The following is a 27,431-nucleotide window of genomic DNA, read 5'->3' on the forward strand; positions in this document are numbered from 1 at the left end:
GAAGCTGGAGTTGGGTATCAGTATCAGGTAGCGACATCGCATAAAATAAAATAAATCTCATAAATATGCAGGCCGTGGAAGGCGGGGAGATGGAGTTGGAGATGCAGTTAAAGATGGAGATGGAGGAGGTCCGTCCAGACCCGTTCGCTGGAATACCTGGCTGGCTGGCTGGGCTAGCTGGGCTACCTGGGCAAAAGTTGTGGCTGAGCTGCCGACTGACTGCTGTACGGGCCGCCGACGGAAATTTATTTATTCTAACTACGAGTACGATATACAATTTCCACTCCAATCTGTAAAGTGGAAGACAAACGCTGCTGTGGGTCGCTCCACTCCACTCCGGGCTACTCCCTTCGGCCCTTTGGATCGCCTCCTCATGTGGGGGGCCACTGGCAATTTGCATTCCCCCGCCAGTTCAACAAATCAGCATTCGCATAGCTAAGGTATGAATTAATAAGTGAGTTAAAATTTAGACAGATAGAAATGTTTTTTCCAGCTGCATTCCTTTCGAGTGGGAAGTAGTCCACAATTGAGATATGGCTCTTCTAGCCACTGATATTCAATATGGTTAATGGCATGACAGTAGCTTCAAAAGATATGTTTGAGTTACTTTTTCATTAAACCAAAATTTCTAAATCGGATGTATTCCATTGTTAATTTTCATCCAAATTCTTTAAAAAGCTTGTCAGCTTAAAAAATGTTTTTCAAATTATGAGACAATCTGTTCCTTAGCATTAAAATGTTTGCCTAAATCCGAGATTAAAAATGTTTATCTATCTGCAATATGACTTTTTTTAAATGATCAACATTTTTTAAGCCATAAAACAGTTTAACATTGGTATAAATTTGTTTCATAGATTGTAATTTAATAAGAGTCATTTAAATAAAAAATTTTAAAACAAAAATTTGATTAGGAATACTTGCGCAATTTTCAATACCAAATTTTGATTTTTGAGATCACTTAAAGACCGCCTGGGCAAACAAATAAGATCAATTTAATGGAATCGACTGAGCAATTTCCCAGGCCTGCAGATGATTGCAGGTCTAGGATCGAGCCCTTCTCTGGAGTTTAGAACTCCGCCCCCGAGCACAGCGTATAAGAAGTGCACTTTTGACTCGCTACATGGAAATTACATGATTTAACTTAATTTAATAAAGAGCCAAGGGCACTAACTCCTTCGCTGGGCTTAGTCGTAGGCCCAACCACCACAGCTGGTATCGCATCGTGGTATCGTGGCTCGCTTTTGTGATTTACCGCGTGTTTCCTCCCCACTCCTTGGGTTCCCGGCTAAGGGACGAACTCCGCCCCCGCCAAGCTCCTCGAAAAATTGCACCGGTCAACAGGATTATATATTTCATACATATGTTTTAGTTACCATCTTTTGGTTAACTGATTTTGATCTAAATTTGTATAAATTTAAGAGCCATTAAAATTCCACGAAGTAAAAAAAAAACATAATAAGTACATATTTGTGTTTTAGGTATGAAAATAATTGAAAATTTTTTATTCAATGTTTTTTTATGAAAAAAATATTAAAATGTATATTTTTAAAGACACTTATGAAAGTTAAGTCCTTTGGTAGAATTGAAGAAGAAGAATATCTAAACTCAAAATGTTATATAATGTTATAAACGGTTAAACTTGTAAATACTCAACATCGAATTAATCAGTAAAACATATTAATTTACATTCTCCTTATTAAATTGCAAAAGAAAGAACTTTTATTTAAGTATGCGTGTAATATTCATCGAGATAAGACAAAGCCACCATCAGTTAAAGTCTTATTCTCTAGAAAAACTAAAATTTTGTGGATCTGTGTAGCCAGAGATAAAGTTTTCTTTGGAGTCAACGTCGAATGTCGGAGTTGGAGTCGCAGCCTGGCGTCTTGGTCGTCCATCAACGTGGTGGGGCTGCTGTCCTCGATCTTGGCCACACTCCAAGAAAGCCTCTTGCCGCCCAATTAGGCAGGTTCTCTTGGCTAACCTGTGACTGCCCCGCGGTTTCTCGCAGTGCATGGATTTGTGTAGATCAAGAGATTTTGATTAATAGGTGGTGGTTGCCAGGGTCTGGACGGTCTTTCGGCCTTTTCGGAGCCCCGATCCGTACGGCTCCTTGGCCATGGCCTCGGGTTAGACATTGAGAAATATTTTTGCGAATCGAGTCGACAGACGAAGGCAGTCGAAACTCAATGAATTTCGCTTGGTTGCTGTGTGGTTGTTGCTCTTGTTGATTTGGCAATCGCGTTTGTTCTGCCCGTTGTCCTGCCCCCAATTGTCTGCGTCCTTGTATTGTACTCTAGAACTTAACCATCTCTCACTGAACTAAGCGGCTTTAAGACATCAATAAAAATTTTCCAAGAACGTTAATACCTTTATTCTTTTGGAATTTCCCAGGTAGTTATACATTTTTAGTTTGATTTTTTTTGGGTTTTTAACAAACCTTTCTGAAGTGCTTGATGATTTATATATTTATCAATAAATCGAAATTAGATTGCAATATATCAGCAAAACTTCTATGGAAAGATATGACAAAATTTGGAAAATTTATGGTTTCTTTAGTTTTAAAATAAATGTTAGAAACTGATTTCCTAAAAGTTTAATAAGCTTTTTAAAAACAACCTGTAAATTCGATACTACAATGCGAGTCTCTAATTACCACTAAGGGCTACAATTAAAATCTTACACAGCTCTCAGCCAAAATATAAAAAAAGAAGAGGTTTATCCAGCGAATCAGCAACAATGTATGCGAATTTCGATTCCGCTTTGAGTTCGCATTCGGCATTAATATTCGCATTCCTGCCGAACATTTTCAACGGAACTTAAATGCATGAAAATTGCAAATATCGTCACGTTTCTGGCTTTAAGGATAATTACGTGTGCATAGCTCAAGCTGCGAGAGATGCTGTGAAGTTGGTAGTTGGAGGGGCGAAAGGAGCAACCTGTGCAAGATTCAATTTACGAATTTCACAGCCATAAACAAAGAACCAGCAGCGAACGAAGAAGATGTTCCAGTCACGAATGAGCCCAGGAGCCGAGGGCGGGGGCTGAGGATCTTTTGGGGCAGGGTACCAGATCCCAGATCTCAGAGAAGTACCACATGGAAAATGAAAAGTACTTATGTCGCTTGCCAGAAACCCAGAAGCGGAAGCGGATGAGGAAACGGAAAGCGGAAAGCGGCAGAACACTCAACAGCACGTAGCGTGCTAATTTATGTGGGAGTCCACTTCAATGCTCCATCTCATTCGCTCCTTGCCACACCTGTCACCCCTCCTCTCCCCGCCCATTCCGCGATCCGCAAAGAAAGGTGTGTGAAAACTTTTAATCGAATCTTAATTGCATTAGGCCCCAACAAGGCACATCGCTCCAGCTTTAGATCCAACTCCAACAATGCCAATTTGAAGCACGACGAGATCGCTCCATAATCGATCGATCTAAGTCCCCGTACACCAGTGGACCAAATAATAGATATTTTATTTATTTTTCAGTTTATTTTAAAACGGTATACTTATCAAGCTGTTCTGATTTTGTACCCAAATTTAAAATGTTTATATTGATTATTCGCAAAGCTTAACTTTCACATATTTAGAATATAACAATTTTGTATTGTTATTAAATAAGTAGTCTGCCAAATAATGGTTAAAAACCCAATTTTTTTCTCTGAATATCACAAGCTTTAATCCTCAGTTTCAAATAGAATATTTTTGTATTATTACCTAAGTAGTAATCTGCCAAATACTAATAACAAACAAGAAAATAAAATAATTATATTACAAAATTTTATTTAACTATTACTTTAACCTCAAGTGTTCATCTATCCACCTATCCCCATTGCGTTAAATTTCTTGTCGCGTGCAGGTTACGCAATATCATGATGCAAGTGGATGTGGATGCCAGCACGTGTAGCCCGCTAAGGACCTGGCCAAGATCACGATCGTGGTTGGCCCACAAAAACTTGTCCTCACCATTCCGACGGCGCTGCACATTGGCATTGGCATTGGATGGAATCGAATCGAATCGATCGCTAATAAAAGGCAGCAAACAATTAGACGGCTGCCGTGCCGGGACTTTTCTGCTTTTAAAAGCTGCCACAGTACTCGGCACCGACTGTTAATATTTATGAATTGCAAAACTCGGTATTGCATAAGCCATCATCAGTCAGTTGGCGTCGTTGCGAATACAAGATCGATCGCCCGCAGACGTCTTCAACTTGACCTCCGGCTTTTCCCTGATCTTGGATCCTAGCTGTTTAAATGCCAGAGGTAAACAAGCCAATCAGCAGAATCTTTATGATGAATTTTTCCTTCAACCAAATAATTCTATTACTTCCAACTAGTCAGAGATGCCCAATTAACAAAATTAAATCGGTCTAGTATTGCCAATTTTGGTATTTTCAATCATTTTTAAATCTTTATTAGCACCACAGGACGTAATTTTTTGGAATTAAAGCCTTCATTGAGGTTCTTTATTTAATTGAATTTTTGAATCTCTGAAAATTCAAAACTCTGGATACTAAGACAATAATAATCATTGAGTAGTAAATTAAAAAATCCAACTGACCACTGGTTCTATAATGCCTTCCTCATTGTACAGCAATTTCCTGTTAACTATTTTCCCCTGGCGCAATAAATTTTCCAATTGGGTCACGCTCTCAAAAAATTATTTAAAATACACCCACATTTGATTAAACCTGTTTTCTGGCAATTACTTGAGTTAACTGGCTTACTCCAATTTTTTTAATCAACACCAATCCCCCCTCGGCAAATGAGTATGAATGGGTGCGTGCAAAAAACGGGTTGATCAATAGGCTGGCAAACATATATTTAAGATATATTGATTATTATTTTGCCTATTCTTTTACATATTAGATCCCATCTAGTACAAATTATTCTTACTTTTTGTTTTATTTTTTCAATTATTTTGAACAACGGATTTATTTTCTTTTACCCTGATAAAATTTTTAAAGGCTTATTTTGACTACAATTTTTATGAGTGCACAAGCCAGATTTAATAGACTCCCATGAACTTGCCGCCAAGCCCCGAGTCAGTTAGTAACCTGCTATGTGGAAATCTCCTATTGGCAACTACATATTTATCTATCGCTCCCACGCGGCAAGTCAAAGAGCACGAGGACCGGGGCAGGGAATTCCTCAATGGGGCCTTTCTGGCCAAACAAATGTGGACACGTTCGATGGGCAAGTGACCCGGCAAGGCCCCGCACAGACTCACATACATATAAGTTGGCCAAACCCCGCGGAACGTGAAATATTTTTGTAATTTGTGCAGGATGCGATAAAGAAAAGGCAATCGCAATTGCCGTGGCCAGAGAGCTATGGCTATGGCCATGGCAATGGCAATGGCCAAAGCAATTGCACACCCTTGGCCGCTATTTCCGCATGGGCACTATGGATCAGCGGATAGTTGACAGCACACAGCTGCACACCCACAACGGATGGAGGGGATTCTGGTGATTCTGGGGATCCTGGGAGGAGGGGTTGGGGTTCCCGGACTGGAGTGGCCACCGCTTCGGGGTCCAATCCCGAGATTGGACCTCACCTCGCATCAACCGCGCATTTCGCAGTCGATCGCTGGACCTGGGTCAAAATTGCCTGTTGGAATTTATTTTGCAAGGGTTCTGCAATGCGATTGGTCGCTGGTTTGGTATGCCCAGTTCCTGGCCACTAATTTGTGACTGTTCCTCACAGACAACAGGAATTTCTCAAAAGTGGAAATGGTGATTCGACTTGCATGAGCAATTTACACAATTATGGAAATCACCTGGCAGATGCGGCTAAAAATATTCGAACCAAATACTGAAAAAGACCTTAAACTCGAAATTGTATCTTGGCAAAAATTAAAGGAAACTGTATTCGATAAGCCCTTTCAGTTACCCCAACAGCATTCGCAATTGTTTTAATATCATTTGTGGTGACATGCAGAATTCATAAACATTAAAACAAAATTATTAAAGAATAATGTATCTTGGCAAAATAAAAGAAAATTGAACTCGATAAGCTAAAGATTTTATACCCTACCAGATACTCCAAGTACATTCAATATCATATGTGGTAAATACAATTTTAAAACTATATCAGACGGACACACAATCAAATACAATGTCCCTTTTATAAACATTTAGATTTTAAATATTCATTATTATAAAAACATTAATTTTCTATAAATGTAAAAAATCAATAAAGATAGGTTCAAACGATCAAATTACAGTTTCTCCTTTCCAAGATCTTAACTTTAGGGAACCCACGGCACTTCAAGTTGACAAATCTGAAAATGCCAAATCCATTTGCTACTGTGTAAGATATATTGGTCTTATCTGGATAGATTAATAAGCAGTTGGCTGGCCACTAGGCAGAAGCACTCACGATTGACACTGGAGTTCCCAAGGCGCTCATTAAATATATCCTCGATGGGCCAGGCGGAGTCGGAGACACTAACAACTAATTAACACTTCCAGCTACTTCCACGCCCACCGGACCGGCTAACCGTTTGCCGGCTGAATTAATGAACGAATTAAAGTTTGCGTGACGACATGAAGCGACTCCAGGATAAAGGGGGATGGGTCGGGAGGGATCGGGATGGGATGGGATGGGAAGGGATAGGATGGTATGGGATGGGACAGTAAAGACGACGTCATAGCCATCGTCACCAGCTTTGCCACCACGGAAAAGTCGGAGGCGGGCGGCTGCCATTCAGACAGGCCAACAACACAACATCAGGCCAGCCAAGAAGCAAATGTCGTGCCAAACAAATACCTCAAGAGATCCAGGAACTGGTTTTTTGGCGGCAACCACAGCGCGACAGCCCGTAAAAACGAGAAAGGAAATCCCGAGGATTTGGGTCGAAGCTGGGATCACCTTAGGAATGCTGATCACAATAGATTTTATGGATGTTTTTAATGAATATTAAAAAATACAAAACATTCTAACAAGTAACTAAATTATAGTATTTGTAAAAATTATTCTTATGGCATATATACGACTTAGAAGTGAAGTTTGCCAAGTTTAGGTTAACGGCTTCAAAAGCTTATATGGCTTAAAGATATATTTTCCCAGCATAATCAAATTATTAACGAAATCTTGAGATTGGCTTGTTTTTGCCACCCTTTTACTTGGTAGTGGGAAGGTAAGCCAACTCGAATTTCTGTGTCGGCAAAGATGTTAAACATTTGATGCTGATCCTAAACATTTGATCCTAGAACTCGTCAAGTTCCGGGTCATGTGAGTAATAATAATAATTGTTATTAATTGAATTTTGCTAGCACTAGTTTCATCCAATGCCTTGCTAAATTGATCAGTATGATAAAGATATTATTCTTTATATGAGACTTATGCCAAGAGTAACAGCATAAAATCTGGTTTGCTCCAGGCAAACGATGCATCGAATTAAAACACCCTTTGTGGGGACATGAGGACAAAAAATTGGCATAAATGTTTATGATACAGTAAGCGGATGGAGACAACGATATGGTTGAAGATGATGAAAAACAGGGGGTCTAACACCGCCTGTCAGCCAAGTGGAACGTTATACTCGTACATGCATTATTTGCGGGATCGCACTGCCTGGCATTGTCTGCGAAGAAAGTGAATTGTAAATTGAATTGCATCTGATCAAAATCAAGCGAAACGGATGTGAAACGAAAACGTGTGTCTCTCACTAGCGAAATACTTTTGGGAGAAACTGTATAAAATACTTACGAGAGATTAGGTGGGGAGTAAGGGGAGGTATGGTGAAGGGGACAAGGTGGAGGCACTCCATCCGAGTGACAGATGTAAAAGTGTCGTCCGTCTGGCTGACATTGATGCATTCGTATTCCCATCAGTCCATCGGCAGACGACAATTTGCAATACACGATGCACAATGTTGGGATGGGTGAAATGCGTTGCCCCACCGCAATATTCGCGATAAAGTCTTTTCTGGGAGGGAGCCGTAGGGCTAAACCTGTGTGCCTGACAGCCTGAGAACGGAGTAAGCAGGAGGGGGTCTGAATCTTATTATGCTAAATGGTCTAACATAAATCAATAAGTGATATCTTAGATTTGGTTCAATGATTTTAACAGTGCATATCACATTACACAGTCAGAATAATTTTTAAACTAGATATATCTTTTTTAGATCTATACAAAAAAGAACCTAAAGATTAACCAGCACAAGATTAAGCACAATTTATTAATTGAGTATTTTTACGAAAGCCCAGTTAAGATCAGATATTCAACTACTTTAGAAAACCAGATTTCAGAGTGGAATGTTTTTGTCTTTTTTCAAAATATCTAAAAATACATTAAAATATACGTTTCCGATTTGGATTAAAAGGAAGGATTCTTTTAACCTACATTTCATATAATGTTTGGAGATTTGGGAAGATAAGAGTTTTTAGGTACAATTTACGTACAAATATATTCTTATATTTCATGTATGTTTTTATTTGTTTGATCTTCTCCTTAGGAAGACCAACAATAAATGTATCAAAGCTTACGTAAATAACCTAGTCATGTTGACTGGCACAGAGTAGTTTTAGATATCCAACTTATGATTTATTTCACAATTTCTGTGTTAAATAAAAAACACATAATTTCATCATTCCAACGGAAGTTTAAATAACAGAGTGATAATTATGCTGTACTTGATTGGGATTCTTTTGTCTATGATGAAAACATCTTCCATATCTTATAAGTTCTTTCATCTAGGAGTTGGACTCAGTGCGTGTAAATAGCGGTAATTAAGTTGTTGCGCGGGCTGCTCACAATAACTAGACGACTAAAGAATTCAAGCCAGAGGGCTCATATTGCACTGTTCCTGAACAATGTTCTAAATCAGTTTAAGGTGCGTGCAAAGAAAAGGCTTTCCATCAAACTGGGGCTCATTCATCTTCCCAGAAAGAGGAACTTAACGCCCTCCAGCTTATTGGAATGGGCCAAACTTAACCCTTCATATCCGCTGAAATTAAATTGTTTTCGCAACTGTTCGCGGGTCCACAAACGGAGCACTTTCGCACCACAGGTGGTTCCACTGAATCTCGTGCAGAATCGTGAATCCAGACACGCAATCCAGCAAGGGAAACTAAAGAGTAAATTTCACTGCGGTAGCTTATTTATCGAGGGCTTCAGATATTCTAATGAAAGCTGTCAAGAACTGAGAGGTTTTACGAGTTTATTGGTTTATGGATGGCTAATTTGTTTATGGCTTAAATAAGAAGCAAGAATAAAGACATTATGGTCTCTCTTTTAAAAATAATTCGACAAATCTTAAGAATTAACTTTAATAGAAGTAATTTTGAGGTACAGAGAGAAGGTTAAAATCTACATAGGTAATTGGAACCATATAAATTTCAAACATACTCATCACAAATGCTCGAAATGATGAGATTTCTTTAGTGTTTTACGAATCTCTTTTGTATAAATTTCTTGTACTTTACCAGAACCTTAACCAACAAAGCGATACCTTCACATAAGACAACTCCTCATCCTCACATTTCTCGGGTTTTAAATGGACAAGAAGCGACGACACGAAGGAATCGATGTCTGGGCAACTGGTAGCTGCCTTTTATGTGCGACTACGTCTCGTGCTTCTTATCTTTTTGGGAATGGCAAAAGTTACTACTCAAATCATGCAAGCGGCCGAGGTTGCCCCTTCCTTTGGCCCCAGCCTGGTGGATATTTCAATTCAATCAAAGGAAAGCTGTGCTGACCGCGAATCATGCCGCAGCAACATGTTCATTTGTCATGGCAGGGGATGCGAGGAACCCGAAGTTGGTAAGCCGGGGGCGCCCAGCGGGAACGCCAACACCTAAACACCCAAGAGCCCAAGCCAGGTCCGACATACACATAAATCGCCTGCGAAGTGACCCTTCCCGGTGCCAAGGTAATTGCGTACTTACCGCTCTCAGCGGAACCGAATCTATCCAAACCGCACCGAACCGTAAGGTGAATTCGAATTCCCTCGATTGCGTGCCCGTTTCGGGAATAGATTTATCGTCTCGTTTGAAATCCGCACTTTATTTATGGCAGCTCGGCCACATTTCTTTGTGGATCTCCCCCTCTTATTCTTATTATTTATTATTCTATCAAGCGTTACACTGTCAGCACCAGCACAATATTCACTGCGCGCACTCCGAGAATATTACGAGATCTCCAGACGACGATCGAATTCCGAGCGCAGGTCGAGGGACTACCGTACGAGGCAACCTCGAGAAATAATCTGCAGCGGTGCAGCAACTTCGAAGCTTTCAAAGAAGTCTGTCTTGAGATCAAGCCACTTGCAACTTGTTGCATGCAACATGTTCGACTGCTACTCAATCGTGTATCCAAAATAATAAATGTTTTATGAAAAATACCACAAAATACATCATTAAAATTTTATTATTTCTCTCGAAAAATAGTAAATATAAAAAAGTGGTTAAAAGTTGTTTACCTTTAAAGCACTTTCGACGGCTGTCCACTTGAAATCCACTTGGTGAAATTAATTAAATAAAAATCGTTTTCATACGGTTACGAAATGGCGCCAATTGGGTTTTATTATCATTAAAAAATCAGTCATGTGTGGAAAGACATCTTTGAAACTCAATTTGATTTGCAATACAATGGTTTCCCCAATAAAATATTTATATTTTCATTAATATTTAATTTACCAGATTTTTTTCTGGCTTGGCCATTTATCAAAAAACCAGTAAACTACATTTTGGCAAAAGATAGGCTGAGAAGCCGTTAGTATCAGTGTTATCTTAGTTAATCTGAACGCCTTAAACCGCCTGGCTATACAAACTTTTTCAACTTACTTACTAAGTTTTGAGTATGTAATTCTAATCCTCAGGCCGAGTCTCACTGTAGAAGCCCAGATTCATGGTGGGAATCATGTTGCTGTAGAACGAGAGCTCGGCGGCCGAAGGACGCAATGGTGGAGGTTCCTGAACAACCGGTGGCATAATAGCCGCGGGCGCCTGTTCCGCCATTTTGAGGGGCAATACTAAAGCCTCCTGGGCACGCTGCGCTGTCTTGTGCTGCAGCTGATGGACCTTCAGGTGGTTCTCCAACTCAATCTGATGCAGGAAACTAATGCAGCAGATGGCGCACGTGAAGCTGGGCCCATGGGCCTCCAGTTCGTGACGATGCAGTTGCTCGCGTCGGTTGAATCCCTGATTGCAAATCTTGCAGGCCAACAACGAATCCATGTGGAGTGCTCGATGGCGTTGCAAATCCCGTTCCCGCTGGAAACCACGATCGCAAACATCGCATCGGTAATTCCGCGAGGTTTTCGATTGAGCCGGAACCTTTTGCTTGGCCTGGAACGCCTGCTGCTGGTGCGCCAGGTCGCCCTCTACCGGGGAAGGTAACCACATTTGCTGCTGCTCCACGTCCCTTCTGGTATGGACCTGCTGGTGGGCCATCAACTTATCCTTTCGGGAGAATGAGTAAGGACAGCGGCCACATTGGAAAGCCTTCACTTCGCCATGGGAGCGTGTGTGCCTCATCATTTCCACAGCCGTCTGGAAGGATCGCGGACAGTGCTGGCAGACGAACGGTTTCACGCCGCTGTGAATGCGCATGTGCTTGGTAAGATTAGTATTCCTCGAGAAGCTCTTGGAGCACACGTTGCAGGTGTAGGGACGCACGCCGGTGTGCACAATTGTGTGCTTTTTAAGATCGGAGCGGCGCACAAATCCCTTGCGGCAATGAGCACAGACATACGGACGTTCTGCATCGTGCAATGTCCTGATGTGAGAAATCAATGCGGGCCGTGTGACGAGCCTGAGGTTGCAGAAGGTGCAGCAGTACGGCGCAGTGGGGTCGTGAGCCATACGCTCGTGTTCCTGGCAGTCCGACGGCAGTGTGAAGCCAAGATCGCAGTACTGGCACAGGAACGCACGCTTGGGTCGTTGCCCCGCGGAATTGGCATCGATCTCGATGGACTTCTGAGCCGCCATCTGGGCTGCATCCATGCCCAGAGGCATGTCCATATCTTCCCCATTCTGGCCATCTTCCTCGTCCTCTTCGTCGTAGTCTTCCTCCTCCTCTTCATCGTCATCATCAAAATTCTCGTATTCTCCGTCGGAGCCGAGTGCAAATTCATCTTCACTGGACTCCGCCAGTTTTTCCGGATCGACGTCCACGATGATGCAGTCTTCCTCGGGAACAAATTCCCCTGGATTGCCATTCAGGCCGGGTCGGTACTTGGCATCATTCTTAATAAGGTCCTTTAGCTGCTCCTGAAGCGCCTGCTCCCGCTCGTGCATTCCCTTGCGCTGTTCAAACGCATCCTCCAGGATCTCCAGGCACTCCGGGCAAATGAGTTCAGATAGAAACTCGTGGCGATCGTACTGCAACGGGGAGAGTTACTAAGGGTACAGTTAGATGCATTGTCAAGAGCCACTCACCAGTACGCCCCACAGAACCTGGGAAAGGTCGGAAATGGACACATCCTTGCAGCACTCCACGGAGCTCTCGAAAATGTTTGGCGAGTTAAAATCCGTCTGACGATGGCACAAGCGGCAGGTGCTCACATCCTGATCCAGGGTGGCGTCGGGCTCCATTATATACATTGTCCGGCTTTAGACAATCCTAAGGTTTACTGAATTTATCTATTTTGACAAATATTTGCAAACAAATCCTCGCCGGCAGAAAAAATGCGTTTTGTATTAGAGATGAGTAATACCACCTACGATAGTATCGATGTATCGCAGTGTTTCACAATACGTGAGAATCGATTTGCAGTGTTAATCGATTTATACACAGTGGTTCTCACGTCTATTAAAAAAGTAACGGAATTTTGTATTATTATGTTTTATAATATCTTTTTTAGTGTTAATGGGACCTTTTATTTAATTGCCCTTACACACATAAAAAGAAGAAAATAAAATTAAATATTTTTCTCTTTAAACTTTATTAAACTTGTATTTTCGTTTTTAATTATCTTTTTTTATAATTTTTAATGAATATTTAGAAAGGAAATACAAAAACTAATGAAAACAAATATAAAGTATTGTAGATATGCGTTTAAACAAAAAAAGTACATATGCGTAACAACTAAAACGGCAATTATTGATTTTGAAAAACAAATTGGGGTTCAAGCTTGTACAAGTTATACGCAACGACTTATGACTCAACACATAGTAATGCATTTGATGGAGCAAACAGCAAAATATCATTTATAATACAATTAACAACTTATTTATTAATCATTAATAAGAGGAGTAATAATACTGACAAATTTGTTTTGTTCAGATTAAAAATTTCGGTTTAGTTAAGCTAATCGTTTACAAATGCCTTGTACATAGGTAAAGTATAGTTAAAATAAGTACCTGAGCAAAATATTAGCACTACATACAGGTTAAACGGAAACGCGGTAAACATGAGAAGCAAAAGCTTTTTCAAATCAATTGCCCGCGGACTCTTGATTGAAGCGGACGTCGTGTCTCTTTTTTGTTGAGTGCCGGCACTCGGAAGTCTGTGCGAACGCGGGAATATTCCTTTGGCTGATCTAGGACAAAGTGCTTAGTCGGTTATCGTTTAATTGCAGTGCGGGAGAGCCATTTTTTGGTCATTTCCCACGATCAGTGGAATAAATTAAACTGCAGATGCTGCAAATTACACTTAAACGCACACCTACACATCGGAAAAACAACTGTTACGCCTACGCAGCAGCAACAACAATAACAGAGAGAGAATTAGAAGTCATAGCAGCAACAATTTTCCACCCAGTTTCTCGAGGGTAGAAGAAATAACTGTTTCGTGAGTTTATACTATTTAAGTTCTAGTTTTCCCCCACGTACGTTCTGTCTTTATTATGCTGTTCCTTATCCTGCTCGCCTTTCCTCTCCCATGCGGTGCGTATATTATTCCAGCAGGAATAAAAACAACAGCAACCCCGTGTACATTTATTACTCTCTTTGCCAATACACTAAACGAAAATAGGATTTTATAGGGATTTTATCAATTTGATGATGGGGGTATACTTTTTAAACATATAAAAAGCATATAACATTAAAATTTTTGCGGCTGAAAAATGTATAAAAAAACAAATATACATAATCTTTGAATTTGCTTTATTTCTTTCTGTGTCCTGCCAGTCATCCTGTTGCTGCCGTTGCCTTTTGGCCCGAGCTTTGGCCCCTCACTCTTTTCTCCCCCGAGTTTTACTTTTTGGTCCCTGTTGATTTCAGGTTATTGGGATTCCTCACTTTCCACCGTTATCATGGCGTTTGAAATATGTTCTTTAATAATTAACGAGCTTAAAGAGAAAAAAGAGAATTTATAATAGTACGATATTACTAGACTTCTGGGCTAAGAAATACTTCTATTAACCCCATTCAATATTGATTTTAAAATTTGGAGCAAATATACTAGCATTAAAGTTCTTTAAATAAATGCTGTTTTTGTCACTTAGACTTTAAGACAAATTATATTTATAAAACTAAATTGTACACAAGTATCTATGGACTCATTTTTCTTATCTGCATTGGCAAAAAAATTGGATAATTTATAATCAAACTAAAATATTTAAATTTATGCTTTTTCAAATCCTTTAAATTAATTAAATTTAGTAGAGTTCATTTTAGTCTTTGTACTGATTTTTTGACTTTATTGGACCGATTGGAGCCCTTTTAAGGGATGATATCACCGTACTGAATCAATAATTAACACCATATGCGATTCTATTCTGTGTAGTGTGTCGGTTCTGAGTCTCCAATTAATTTAGTGTATACAATTACTTTAAACATAGATAATATTCCGAGCGCCAGACAAGTAAAATGTATTCAAGCTTTGTATATTATTAAAAAACAACAAAAGATTAACGTTCTAAACATTCCACTCGGCAATCATTAGTGATACAATGATCATTCGATGAGGAAAGTCCGATCGTCAGATCAGATCGATGCTGTGACTCAAGTTGAGTCTAGTTTACGATTCCCTCTCCGCTAGCATCACGCTGTGCACTCGTTGACTTTGAACTTGAATCGAAACGCTGACGTTAAATTGGCTGGCAAATTGAGGCTGCAGGGGAGATCGCGACCCGGTCCGGACTCTAGTTACTCTCCACGCCCGTCACATGCGTACGATCGTCGCGGGTTCTATGTTGTAATATAATAATGCCTATCATTTTCCAGCGTGGAATCATGCCACAATCTTATCAGTAACCTGAGCTTATGCTAGTTATTTGAATCGATGTTTCGCTGTCACACACCAAAAGCTTTGCCGCGATTGTCGAAAAGATAATAAAAGCCAAACCGTACACCCCTTTCGTGATGTAGGGACGGGCGGTACCGGTGGAAATTGTAAACAAAAAGTCAGATATTTACACTTTACAAATTGAAATTAGCACACAGTCAGAAATGTAATTTAGAAACTCAACTCATATTTAAATAATAACAGGGGGTGTGCATACTATTTTTCTGAAACTTCTTTATTTGCATTCTATCCACTTACAGGCTGTAAAATCCAATGTGTAATTTTCTCAACATTTTTAGCTCTGAAATAATAACAACCCTGCGGAGAAATACATTTTCTGAATAAAGCAAAGTATGCATACGCAAAGGTATAAATAACGATAAATACCTGGAAGCGTTATCGCGAAACGTTGGTTTTCTGCAGAACTAATAACATAAGCCATTTACGACCCATTTTAGAACCGCAATATCGAGAACCACTTCTCACATTGGATATTAAATACAAACAGCCTACACAATATGGAGTCGGAAAACGTTGAAACTTATTCGGGCAAAAATCAATGAAAATCCAAGGCAGCAGTGCCATTACCATCTGATCTCGGCGCTTGATTAAACCTAAGTGCCCATTCAACACGTAATTACACCCCAAAAGGTCACACCACTATCAACAGTTTGACATCAATTCTGAGCTCCAACAGCGGAAAGTTGCATCTGTAACGATAATTATAACTGCTATAATTGCTAATGCCAACATTAGAAGTTGTTTAGTATTTAATTTACAAGCTTAGTTCATAAGAACTAAATTCTGGTTCGGCAAACAATACAAAAATCCAAAAGATTCTGATTAGGAAGCCCTAAGGTTTGACGCTGAATTTTATATTGAGATGAAGTGGTTATAAACATAAAAGGATCATGTGATGAATTTCGAACATAAAAATTTATAATCTCGAGTGCTCTTTTAATTTTTGAAGTAGCCTTGACAACGGGAATTTATTTCAATTGTTAAACAACACACGACACTTTTTGTGCGTAATTACCCAAGCTATATGTTCCTATAGATGAGCTTTGAAGTGTATGTCAAAGTCTGTGCCATGAGTTAATGAGTTCACCTGCTAATTGTTCCACCAAAAGTTGAAACAGTAACACTCGTGCTCAGTTTAAGAGACTTGAAACGTTCGCACTCGTCTTCTTATTTGGGTACGCAGATTTAAACATCTATATATATATTTATATCGAGATATTCTGAAACTATATATATACATGTTTAAATTGTTGTTTTTGCAGAAAGTTTTCTTATGTCTCGCTGTTTATGTCTAATGTTATGTTTTTATCCCCTGTTTAGGACCAATACATTGAGTTTTATCAAAATCGGATGACCATATTTAAGAGCCGTATCCTATGCAATTTTTATAGCGCAAATATTTCCGATCGATTCTATGATCGGATGAAACTTGCTTAACCTGTCATACATATTGCTGTCATAAGTATATTTCCGCTCTGCAAATACATTTTGGTTAACTACAAGGGTATTAAGACTTCGGCTTAACGAAGTTTGCTTCAGCTCTCGTTTTATGTTAAGATAAGCCCAGCATAAGTATTTTATTTATTTTTTTGTGGTAATCTTTTGATCAAGTCATAAATAATGAAAAAGACTGGCAATGTGTGCGCTAGGTGTTGTCGCTATTTAAAGATTACCATACCCGTAACCAACAATAATCTTTAATAAAAAGTACATACCTCTTTTGTTCGCCACTTGAGGCATATCGCCAACACTTGATTACTATTCTGATCTCTCAACTCTTTGGACTATTCGTCACGGTTTTACCAAGAGCTGATTAATATGTTTTGAGGTAGTACTCTATTTTACGGTAGTCACGATCCATGGCTAACAATTTTCGGTAGTTTAATCAAATTTTTTGAAGAGACCGGGATTTTTTAAGATTTACTTTATAATATAACAAGTTCAAAAAAATGGTGGATAATTTAATCTTCGTGTCTGGGTTGTCATTCTAGATAACACAATTTACACGAGTTCCAGAATTTTTATTATTTTGATTTAGAACAAAATCATATACTTAAAACACTGGATTAAAACTGGATTACCCGGCAATGTGAAAAAATTTCTTCACGTTTCTTAAGAGCTCGCGGTCTATTGCTGATACTTTTCGTGATTTTTGAAATACATTTTTTGAGTTCTTTGAAAGTAAAGACCGAAAACTAGAGTATTACCCTGTTTGACTCTTAATTACTCGAAAGTATTGCTTATTATAAAATGTATCAGCACAATACCAAAGTTCAGTGCCTTAATCCAAACAAAAGCTATTGGTCAATTTTTGATAAGCCTTCGGACATTTCTTATTTTAAACGTCCACCTACGACGGGATTTTTCAGTTGTAATTGTTAGATCGGCAATATTGGACGTGTGCCGACCTTGTTAAGGTCTTCCAAAGGTTTGTTACCAGAGGAAAATCGGTCATAAATTTATAATTAATATTGAGTAATCTAGAAGTACTGCCAATAAAGCATTGAAACCAACTGACTTGAAGAAAAATCCTGTTTTCGTTGAATATGATATATGTGTAGGGTTTATAATCGCAGCACAATTTATTGACCAATCAAAACCGTATGCAAATTAGAGAAAATTGAAAATAATTTTGCCCGTGCATCTTATCTAACAATCTCGAAATAATCGCAAGTCAGTTTAGATGCTCAATTGGCAAAGTCAAATTCAATAATGAAGATAATTGCAATCAATTTAGTCTTAAATGTTGATTTTGTTTGATGCAATAGTGAGTTGCAAGATTCTAAATCAGAAAACTTCATTGCCGAAAATAGTAAATTGAATTCCAACTTATAAGTATGTTACTTGAAAAGTCGTGGACATTCATTGAAGATTGTCCCAAAATATATTGAGTGCCAGCTTTAGAAAGCAAAGCATTAAATGTCGAGTACTAAATCAAAAAATTTTTTTATTTCGAAGTAATTTTTTTTTTGGATAGCAAAATTTGGACAATTGTAGCTTTTTTTCCTAGCTTAAAACAGTTTCGTATACTCATTAGATTAAATTTAATTCTTATTCATACTTTCAGAACAACCGACTTTCGGGATTCAGTAGCGTCTTAAAATGGCTTGCACATGCGAAGTAATTGGCCTTGCCTGCGTGGTGGCCCTAATCCTGAGTGCGTCGGCCAAAGCTCCCTATCAGATGCGCATGTTCTTTATATTCTTTGGAGCGGGTGCCATAGTCTTGATTTGTGTTCCCTTTATGATCCTGCGACCGAGGGACTATCGAAATGCCCTGTAAGTAAATTGGCAAAGCATAGTTTTTTTTGGAACTACTGGGTTTTGTATACCATAATTAATATTAATATCTTGGTTGCTCTACTTAAAAATTAAAACTTGTTTAATATTGTCAATTCTCCAAAAGATTATATATAAACTATATAAATAATATTTTCATAATGAATTACGACTTATTTCTATATCTTATTTACCTTTTTTTGTACTAACGAATATTGTAAAAGTTAAAATATGTTCATTGCTTCCTTAAATACCTTTTAGCACAAAATTAAGAAAAAAATTCGGAAATGCCCTTTATTTTTTACTTTCCTTGTTAATTATAATTTTGTGTTTGCAGCTTCCCATCATGGTGCTTCCGGCAGTTGTGTCGGTTAATGGGCATTACCATGGAGGTTCGGGGTCTGGAAAATGTCCGTAAGGACCACGGCGCAGTTGTGATCATGAATCACCAGAGTGCAGTGGATCTGTGCGTGTTGGCCTACCTGTGGCCAGTGATCGGAAGGGCTACAGTTGTGTCCAAGAAGGAGGTTCTCTACATCCCCTTCTTTGGCATCGGAGCATGGCTCTGGGGAACTCTTTATATCAATAGGTCCCGGAAAACCGACTCGATCAACTCGCTGCAGAAGGAGGCCAAGGCGATACAGGAACGCAACTGCAAGTTGCTACTCTTCCCGGAGGGCACTCGCAACACCAAGGACACGTTGTTGCCGTTCAAGAAGGGGTCGTTCCACATCGCGCTTCAGGGCAAGAGCCCCATCCAGCCAGTGCTCATATCTAAGTACTCATTTATGGACGATGAGAAGAAGACCTTTCGTCCGGGCCACGCCTTGATCCACATCCTTCCGGAGGTGCCCACCGAGAAGTACAAGAAGGAGGACGTTCAGCAGCTGATTGACGAGTGCCAGTCCATCATGCAGACGGAGTACACGAAGCTGAGTAAAGAAGGCCTAGCCTTAAGCTCGAAGAAGCAGGCATAAATGTGGATAGAATAAGATTTACCTCAGGTTACATGAAAAAATCACCCAAATATACACTAGTTCCCGCTTGAGGACTTAATTTATGTTCGATCTACAAGATTTGCAAAAGCGTGAATGAGAGGAATCAAAAGCAATGGAATGCGGACGTGAAGCCATTTGCCTAGTATTAAGCTACACTAAATTCATTGATGTTTTATCTCCAGTACATGCATATGTATACAAACATATTTTTGTGACGAAAAAAAACCAACAAAAAACATTTTTATAAACGTTTTTAGCTTTATGCGAATAATATATGTGAAGAATGAAATAAAACGTTTTGCACCGAAAAATACAAACACAAGGCAAGCCTTAAAAATCGTTATTCTATCTTAGATCCCTGACAAAATCGAGAAAGGATTAATTTATTAAATATTTTTCCTTTATTTTACATGCTTGTCACTTAAATAAGAGTACATTTTTTAATTATTTTAAAAACTATTATGCTAAAAATGTTCACAATGCAGAATGATTTATTAAAAGGTCGTAATTTTTTAAACAATGTTTTAAGATATCGCTTTGCTGTAAAGTTTAAGGGTTTTCCTCCCAGTTTTAGTGATATCCGTCAGTTTAGGGTTAAAGGGGAATATTATAATATAATAATAATAACTTGCAAAAAGTATAACACTAAAAAAGATAAACAATATTTTTTTAAACTAAGCGCGCACTTTAATAATAGTGTGAGAAGTGGATTTTTTAGGTGGTTGGTGGAGAGCATTTGGTGTTATTCAATTTCATCGTTTTGGTAACACTAAAATGAAGACACGGTACCATTTGTAAACAAAAGTTGACCAATTTAATGGCAACTGCCGAATTTATACCCGAAACGGTGGAAGATGCACCGTCAGAAGAGAATAATTCCGGTCCTAATTCAGGACCAAAGACTCCGCCGGATGGGAACTCAAATAAATCAATAGCGTGGCAAGGGGAGAAGCTGTACGATGTCAGCAGAATTCGAGCATTTAAGAATGTTCCCTTTCTAATAAAGCGCACGGAGCCCCAGGACATGACCGTAACCTACAGCGAGGCAGTGGAAAAGATCCAGACAGTGCTGGAATTCCTGCAATGCAACCAGGTTCCAGCCGGAGCGGGAATCGCCCTGCGTATCACGGAGCACACGCCGGCCTCTTGTCTTCTGATTCTAGCGTAGGTGTCCCAAGACCCAATCCTTTATTACTATATTAACGTTGATTGCTCTCATATAGGATACTTAACCACAAGTGCCACTTCTATCCCACGGACAAGATGCTGCTCTCCCAGGCGCTGTACGAACAGATGAGCACGGCCGGAGTGGAGTATCTCCTAGTCAACAAACATTTGGCTGTTGGGCAGTTAAACTTTATGCGTCTTGGCAGCATCCTTGTGTTTAACGAGGACTGCAAGCTTTACAAGGTGAAACACAAACCAACCGATCCTGCTGTCCAGGCCAAGAACCCTCTGCCCGCCAATATGTGCTACACCATCTCCACAACAGGGAGTACGGGAAGCCCCAAACTGATACATGTGCCTTACGAATGCATCGCACCCAATATAGTGGCGCTCAGGTTAGTGACTACACACTATTTCAATGCCCAACTTATCGCCTTGTTCTCCAAGCCAGAAGCTAAACGTCTCCATGGCCGACATCATTTACTTGGGCACACCTTGCACCTTCGATCCATTCGTGGTGGAGTTCTTTCTGGCCCTTCAAAATGGGGCTACCTTACTGACCAGCCATCACTCGATGAGGGACTCACCTAGCCGGGTGCTAAGTGCTCTGTTTCCCGACAACCTGGTCAAACCGGGAATCAGCATCCTTCAGATGACCCCGTCCCTTTTCCGGCAATTTGGAGCCAATTCTATCAGAGAACGGATATTGAGCAGCTCCAGTTCACTGAGGTGTGATATGATAAGATCAAGTTAAGAGAACATATTTTATTTTACTTATATGTTTAAATCGCTTTCAGAGTGCTGCTTCTTGGTGGCGAGCCTTTCCCCTCCAATGCAGAGCTTGTTACTTGGATGGATCCGAGTGTCCTGTTGCAGAAACACATTTGCAATATCTATGGAGTTACGGAGTTATCCTGCTGGAGCCTCCTGCACATCGTTCAGACACTACAAGGCCAAGTCAGCTTAGGCACTCCCATCGAAGAGGATACGGTTTTACGGATTCAATGCCAAAACGATGGAGACACGCAGCAAGGAGAGCTCCTCCTGGGGAGTGCGTCGCGGCGTTGCTATATACCAGAAATAGATGACAAGTTGGATACTCTAAAAGACGATTCCGGGATTTGTTTCAGAGCTACTGGCGACCTGGTCACCCGACTGAAGGATGGCACCTTATTGTATGGAGAGCGGGCAAATGATGTGGTGAAGCGAGCTGGTAATCGCATAAGCTTGGGTGAGTATTTTTCCTATACTTAAAATCAAAATATTTACCACTGTTAACAACTTTTAAGCGCCTATAGTAAGACAGTTCTTGCTTAAACCATTTTTGTTTTTATTTTGTTTAAAAATATACATTTTAAAGCATTTAATATTTTTAACCTTCTCCATCATGTTCTCAAGAAAAATGTATTTTTAAACATTTAAATGACAGAGACAGCTAATTAGAAATAGTTTGGATAAAGTTATTTGTTTCTAATTAAGATAGTTTATCGAAAATACAGGTTTAATCACTCGCAAAATACAAAAATGTCTGCTCAGCAGCGAACTGGCCACTTGTCTTTGGCTTGAGGATTTGCAAAAGCTCATCTGCTGCATTCGCACCCAGGAGCCAAAGACCAGAGTTCAACAGCGGGCTCAGACCTTTGACATTCTTTCGAAAGTTTCGAATGCCGAGCAGCCAGATAGATTTGTATATCTGCAACACTTTCCCTGCAATGTCCATGGCAAACTGGATAAACAACTGCTACTCAAGGAATGCATTCCCCTTGCTCAACCCGCTCAGCAAATATTGAAGAGTTTTCTGCACGATAGACTGGAATGTGTGGAGGAGTCTAATGAGAACTCAGCAAAGAGGCAGCGACTGGAGGACAGTAATCCCTGTGGCTATGACTTGAGCTTTCGCCAGGCGGGTGGCACATCCTTCCATGCCATCACAATTTGTAGAGAGATTGGTCTGCAAATGTGCATCGATGATGAGCAACGCCACTTATTCGAGATGCTACTAGACGAGAACATTCCTTTGCGCACAGTGTTAAGGTTTTTGGACACGGCCAAGTTGGTGGCCAACAATATCAAACTGAAGCCCGTTGAGCCGCCAGTGGTTACGTCCTGTCATGGCGGCCTGGTAATCAAACGAATTGAACAGCCGGTACTCAAGCTTCGGTTTCTCTGGAAGGTGAACTTCGAAAAGTGCGTAGATTCCCCAGTGACTGAATACGAGGGTCGTTACATTTGCGTGGGCGCTCATTCCAAAATTCTGCGAACTCTGGATCCCCAGACGGGCGGCGAGCTTAGTAAAGTCAGGCTACCCAATCGCGTAGAGTGTAAGGTGACGTTTCTAAGCGAGCAACTTGCTATGGTGGGCTGCTACGATGGTTCCCTCTACGGCTTCAATCCCCAAACCGGAGACATTGTGTTTTCCGTGGAAATTGGAGGCATGATTAAGTCCCAGCCCTTGCTCACCGCCGACGGCCGTAGAATCATTGTATGCAGCTATGCGGAGGACTACAATGTGTATTGCTTGTCCGCCGAGCGGCAGGAGGTGCTGTGGTGCCTGAGAATTGGCGAGAAGCCAATATTCGCCGGTCCTCTGGAGCTGCCCAGCGAACAGTCGCTGATCATCTGCACTTTGGACGGCAGCTATTCGCGTGTGGCCATCACCGATGGTTCGGTGGAGTGGACGCAGCAGTTCAGAGAGCCCATCTTTTCCACACCCGTTCTTCTAGAATCCAAGTCGAATATCTTTCTGAGCGCCGAAGTGGCTGGGCGAGTACACGCCTGTCATGTGGGCAATGGGAGAATTGTGAGTAATCTCTAGTTCCAATTTTAAATATATATTAATAAAATTAAATTTTCAGTTGGCCACCTACAGCTCAGAGGGAAACATCTTCTCCTCGCTGGTGGTCAAGACCCCACCAACTTTTATGGGACATGCCTTTGTGGTTTTCGGTTGCATTGATCAGCATGTTTATTGCTTGCGATGCAAAACAGGATCAAACCGATTCCCGGTATCGGTTGAGTTTGGGCTGCACTGGAAGATCAACTTGGGCGCACCCATTTATGCCACGCCCAGTTTGTTCACTGTGCAACCGAACGGACTTCTGGTTTGGTGCGGCGCCACCGATGGCCGAGTCGTCCTGATGAACTTTACGAATGGGGAAATCCAGTGGTCTGATAAACTTCCAGGCGAAGTGTTTTCCAGCGCGTGCTATATTGAGGGCCTGCGTCGGGTGTACGTAGGATGTCGAGATAATTTTCTATACTGCCTCGGCGTATAGATATTTTCTATACAATTCCATGTACAAGCTTTTTATATCTTAACTTGAATATTAAAAAATGTGCCTTAAGGTATATATACTGCCCTTAAACCTACAAAATAAAGTTTTTTTGTAAAAGATAATGAGAATTTAGCACCCAATTAATGTTAAAAATTTAGAGATATGAAAATAAGAAAAAACATTTTTTTATATAAGCTTTAATATTGAAAATCAATATTTTTTTTCCATTTGAATTAAATAACTCACTGAAAAAGTATCTTTAAAAAATAAATAAAAAACAATGTGGCCCAAAGCTTACCGTTGCTCAAAATGGGAAAGCTGTTTTATCGGCAATGAAATGTCATGAACAATTTTTCGGTTTATTATAAAAGTCAATATTCCTATTTTAGTTTTTAGGTAAGTTTATAAGAATCGCATGGCAAAATCAAATTAAGATTCCTAATGTGATTTTCCAATGAGATTCGTACAAAACTTTAAGAACAACTATCATAGTTTAAAACAGGGCAAATGTGTGATTCCTCGGTGTTGTCTTCGGAGCACTTCTGAGTCCAGACCACTCCGGACCTGCTGCATCGCCGACAACACGAACAAGTCACCGAGCGCTTTGATTTCCTGACCTCAATCTCCTCCATCTCCTCCTTGATTTCCTTGATGGCCTGACGCTCACGATGCGTTTTTCTCGGAGCTCTGTATAGCGCAGTGAGAGATCTTTTCCTTTTTGGAACCTGCTGGTCTTGCTTATTCCGTTTCTCTCGCTCCTCGGCTTTTTTCGCTAGCTGAGCTTTTCGTTTCTGCTTCCGGGCTGCGGCCAAAAGAATTTCCGTGGGCGTCTTAGCCTGCTTGGCTATGTAGTCTGCCCACACCTCTCGCCTTTTAGCCAGGAATGCTTCATTAAAGTCTATACGCTCAAGAAAGCTTTCGCCTGAAATCTTTGAAACTACATCGTCTTCTGCTTTTTGCAAATCATGTTTAGTAAGCATGTTATCTTTTCTTCTTTGTCGAGAAATTTCCTCCAATTGATTGCAGATAAATTGGAAATTTCGCTCCAGCATTGGCAGTTTTTCCTCGTACTTTTCATCTGAAAGGGACTTGTTTATGGATAATATGAGGATGTTATAGTGGTTAGGATCAGATTTATATTTCTCGAAGATCTCGAAATCTTTTGGAGTTATAGGCAGCTCCCTGCCCATTATCATGCGCTCCATTCCGTACACGTCCCTGTCGAAAATCCTCGATCTCAGCATCTCCATTTGCATCCGGACAAAGTTTTCGTGAACAGTCTTATTTGAAGGTGTGTCCATTCTAGATACCTTTTTAAAAAGTCCCGACGTGTCATTGCTATTTGGTATAAAGTTGCTAGAACGGACTGTTCTATTTAAAATTTGTGACCTTCTGGTCCCTAATTCTGACCTGCCGCTGTTTAAATCAATCTTAAATTGCTTGATTTGGTGGTGCAATAACTTCTGCACGTTGTGAATATAGCGCCACTTCAAAATTTTCTTGAATTTCTGGACATCTTCGGGGGTTTTAGCACTACGCGACATCTCTTTGTACGTTTCCTGCAAATCGTTCCACACTGCGTTCATCTGATCTGCGGGCCTCAACTTAGAAATCTTTCCTAAAAAACTGTTAATATGTATTTTAGAGGTGTCGACCTTTTTTTGAAAGCTTGTTTCATCCAAACTTATTGTCTTCCCATCGTATAAACGGTTGATAACGGCAGCGGCCACTTGTGACATGGATGGCTGGTTGTACTCTTTTCCCACACTTTCAAAAGATTTTATAGACTGTCTTCCCAACATCGAATTGGTAAGTTTTGATTTTACTGTCGGTAGGATGCCTTTTTGGGAGGTCCAAAATTCGGTCTTAACAGGATTAAAGTTTGACCTGATTTTAAAATGTTTGGTTTCAATTATCTTATTAGACTGGTTTACGGCTTCATCGGATTTCGTGATTTGAAAATGTTTTGGTGTAATTACTCTATTAGTCTTAACTAAGTTATCATCGGATTTCGTGATTTGAAAATGTTTTGGTTTAATTACCCTATTAGTCTTAACTATGTTATCATCGGATCTTTCTTTTGTTTTAATAATTGAATTAAGTTGCGGGGGTTTAAATTTCTCGTAGGATGAAGAATGACTTTTTGAATTGTTTATACTTGAAACGGTGGAGTAACTTTTGTTGGAACTATCCGAAGGATGTCTAAAGTGTTCGATTTCTAAAGACACCGTTTTAGATTTTCTTGGGGCCCTTTTGTGACTTCCCAGCCACATTTTAATCTTGGGAAATTTACTCTTCAACTTAGTTTTTACTTTATTTTGAAGTTGATTTGCCTCCTTGTAAGGAAATCCTTCTTCTCCTTCTTTAGTTGCCATACTTCTATTGGTATTCTTTTTTTTTTTTTTAATTTTGTCTCAATTTTGTTATTCCTTTTTACCTTATCTTTTATATCGTCATAGGGAATTGGTTTGAAATATCTGTGCAAATTTTCTTCTTTGTCGATATTCTTTCGGGGAAAAACTTTAATCGGTACCTTCGATTCTGGTAAGTCTTTGATATAACCCTTTGTCTGATACACTGAATAATTGATGTTGGAGTCCTTCAAATTCTCATTAGGTAAATCACTATCTTTTTTTTTCATTAGGTTTGTTTCTTGTGACCATATTATAGCTTTTTTTCCAGCTTGATATTTATTTAATATTTTTGTCTCTAGATCTTGATTTGTTGATGAAACAGATGATACCTCATAGGGCCCTTTTGATCGGGGCTTTGACACAAAGTCATTAATAATCTGTTGTGTTTTGATTTTCTTATGAATTTTAATGGCATTGAAGAACTGATCGATTGCTTTTTCGAAATCACTTTTTTTTTTCGACCTACTTTTCCTCCTCACGTGTCTTAACTTATATACCATAATATCCTTTGTCAATCGAAAACATTGCTTAGCTTCTTTTAAATTGCTTTTTGTCAACATTCTCAATTCTTTAAGTTGAGATTTTAAAATTGCTCCCTTGTTATCTATTGTATTTTCAATCCCATGCTCATAAAATGTTCTTCTTAAGTTGTTTAAAGAGTTTTTGAGAATAATGCTTTCAGATCTATGACGTCCTAATTTCCGTGAAATTATCTGCAGCTTTCTGTTGTTGCGTTCATCGTGATGGAAATTGTTTTGGAGATGTCGGCTCTGTTGCTGTAATAATTGAATGCATTCAGCCAGCAGGAATCTGCTCTGATGGAGGGACAATTTGGGGATCTTCTGCAGTAAACTGCCTTCACGTTCCAAAAGTTTGCGTAAACGTTGCTGCAAGCGACGGGCTTTCGTCTTTCGCCTTTTAAAGCCCTTCATGTAGAGGGATTTGTAAAAGGAACGGTAAGAAAAAGGTTTACCATAATTTCGATTCAGCATAATGTCCTTAATAGTTATTTTGTATCTCAAGTGTAAATAAGAAATTTTTGGCACAATAATAATATAAAAATAAATCAGATATTATTCTCTGTGCTACTGTGTAATACAAAAATCTG

General features: G+C 39.7%; 5 protein-coding genes across 7 annotated transcripts; 2 read left to right on the forward strand and 3 right to left on the reverse strand.

Annotated features, from left to right (window-relative positions):
- Positions 1-10,491: 10,491 nt before the first annotated feature.
- LOC108044991 (zinc finger protein 436) lies at positions 10,492-12,669 on the reverse strand. Its single transcript, XM_017124169.2, has 2 exons — positions 12,380-12,669; positions 10,492-12,322 (listed from the first exon to the last, which is right to left on the reverse strand). The coding sequence occupies exons 1-2, from the start codon at positions 12,542-12,544 to the stop codon at positions 10,808-10,810; spliced, it is 1,680 nt and encodes a 559-aa protein (XP_016979658.1). The 5' UTR covers positions 12,545-12,669; the 3' UTR covers positions 10,492-10,807.
- A 700-nt stretch (positions 12,670-13,369) lies between these two features.
- LOC108044992 (1-acyl-sn-glycerol-3-phosphate acyltransferase alpha) lies at positions 13,370-19,696 on the forward strand. 2 transcript variants are annotated; one of them, XM_017124170.1, is made up of 3 exons: positions 13,370-13,733; positions 18,259-18,469; positions 18,807-19,696. In XM_017124170.1, exons 2-3 carry the CDS (start codon positions 18,294-18,296, stop codon positions 19,444-19,446), a joined length of 816 nt encoding a protein of 271 aa, XP_016979659.1. In that variant the 5' UTR covers positions 13,370-13,733; positions 18,259-18,293; the 3' UTR covers positions 19,447-19,696. The 2 variants fall into 2 exon arrangements, with proteins under 2 accessions (XP_016979659.1, XP_016979660.1); XM_017124171.1 differs by lacking the exon at positions 13,370-13,733 and adding an exon at positions 17,598-17,619.
- Positions 19,697-20,242: 546 nt separating this feature from the next.
- LOC108044995 (beta-alanine-activating enzyme) lies at positions 20,243-24,046 on the forward strand. Of its 2 annotated transcripts, XM_017124175.1 has the most exons (6): positions 20,243-20,631; positions 20,691-21,029; positions 21,082-21,363; positions 21,432-21,865; positions 22,134-23,434; positions 23,490-24,046. In XM_017124175.1, exons 1-6 carry the CDS (start codon positions 20,285-20,287, stop codon positions 23,907-23,909), a joined length of 3,123 nt encoding a protein of 1,040 aa, XP_016979664.1. In that variant the 5' UTR covers positions 20,243-20,284; the 3' UTR covers positions 23,910-24,046. The 2 variants fall into 2 exon arrangements, with proteins under 2 accessions (XP_016979664.1, XP_016979665.1); XM_017124176.2 differs by lacking the exon at positions 20,243-20,631 and having other exon boundaries at positions 20,902-21,029; positions 21,086-21,363.
- Positions 24,047-24,235: 189 nt separating this feature from the next.
- LOC108044974 lies at positions 24,236-26,217 on the reverse strand. Its single transcript, XM_017124146.2, has one exon. It carries the CDS (start codon positions 26,180-26,182, stop codon positions 24,383-24,385), a length of 1,800 nt encoding a protein of 599 aa, XP_016979635.2. The 5' UTR covers positions 26,183-26,217; the 3' UTR covers positions 24,236-24,382.
- On the reverse strand, positions 26,147-27,333 carry LOC123037700. Its single transcript, XM_044459465.1, has one exon. It carries the CDS (start codon positions 27,313-27,315, stop codon positions 26,218-26,220), a length of 1,098 nt encoding a protein of 365 aa, XP_044315400.1. The 5' UTR covers positions 27,316-27,333; the 3' UTR covers positions 26,147-26,217.
- Between the last annotated feature and the right edge of the window lie 98 nt (positions 27,334-27,431).

Source organism: Drosophila rhopaloa, unplaced genomic scaffold, assembly GCF_018152115.1.
Source record: "Drosophila rhopaloa isolate 14029-0021.01 unplaced genomic scaffold, ASM1815211v1 contig_2, whole genome shotgun sequence".
NCBI classification, from domain to species: Eukaryota; Metazoa; Arthropoda; class Insecta; order Diptera; family Drosophilidae; genus Drosophila; species Drosophila rhopaloa.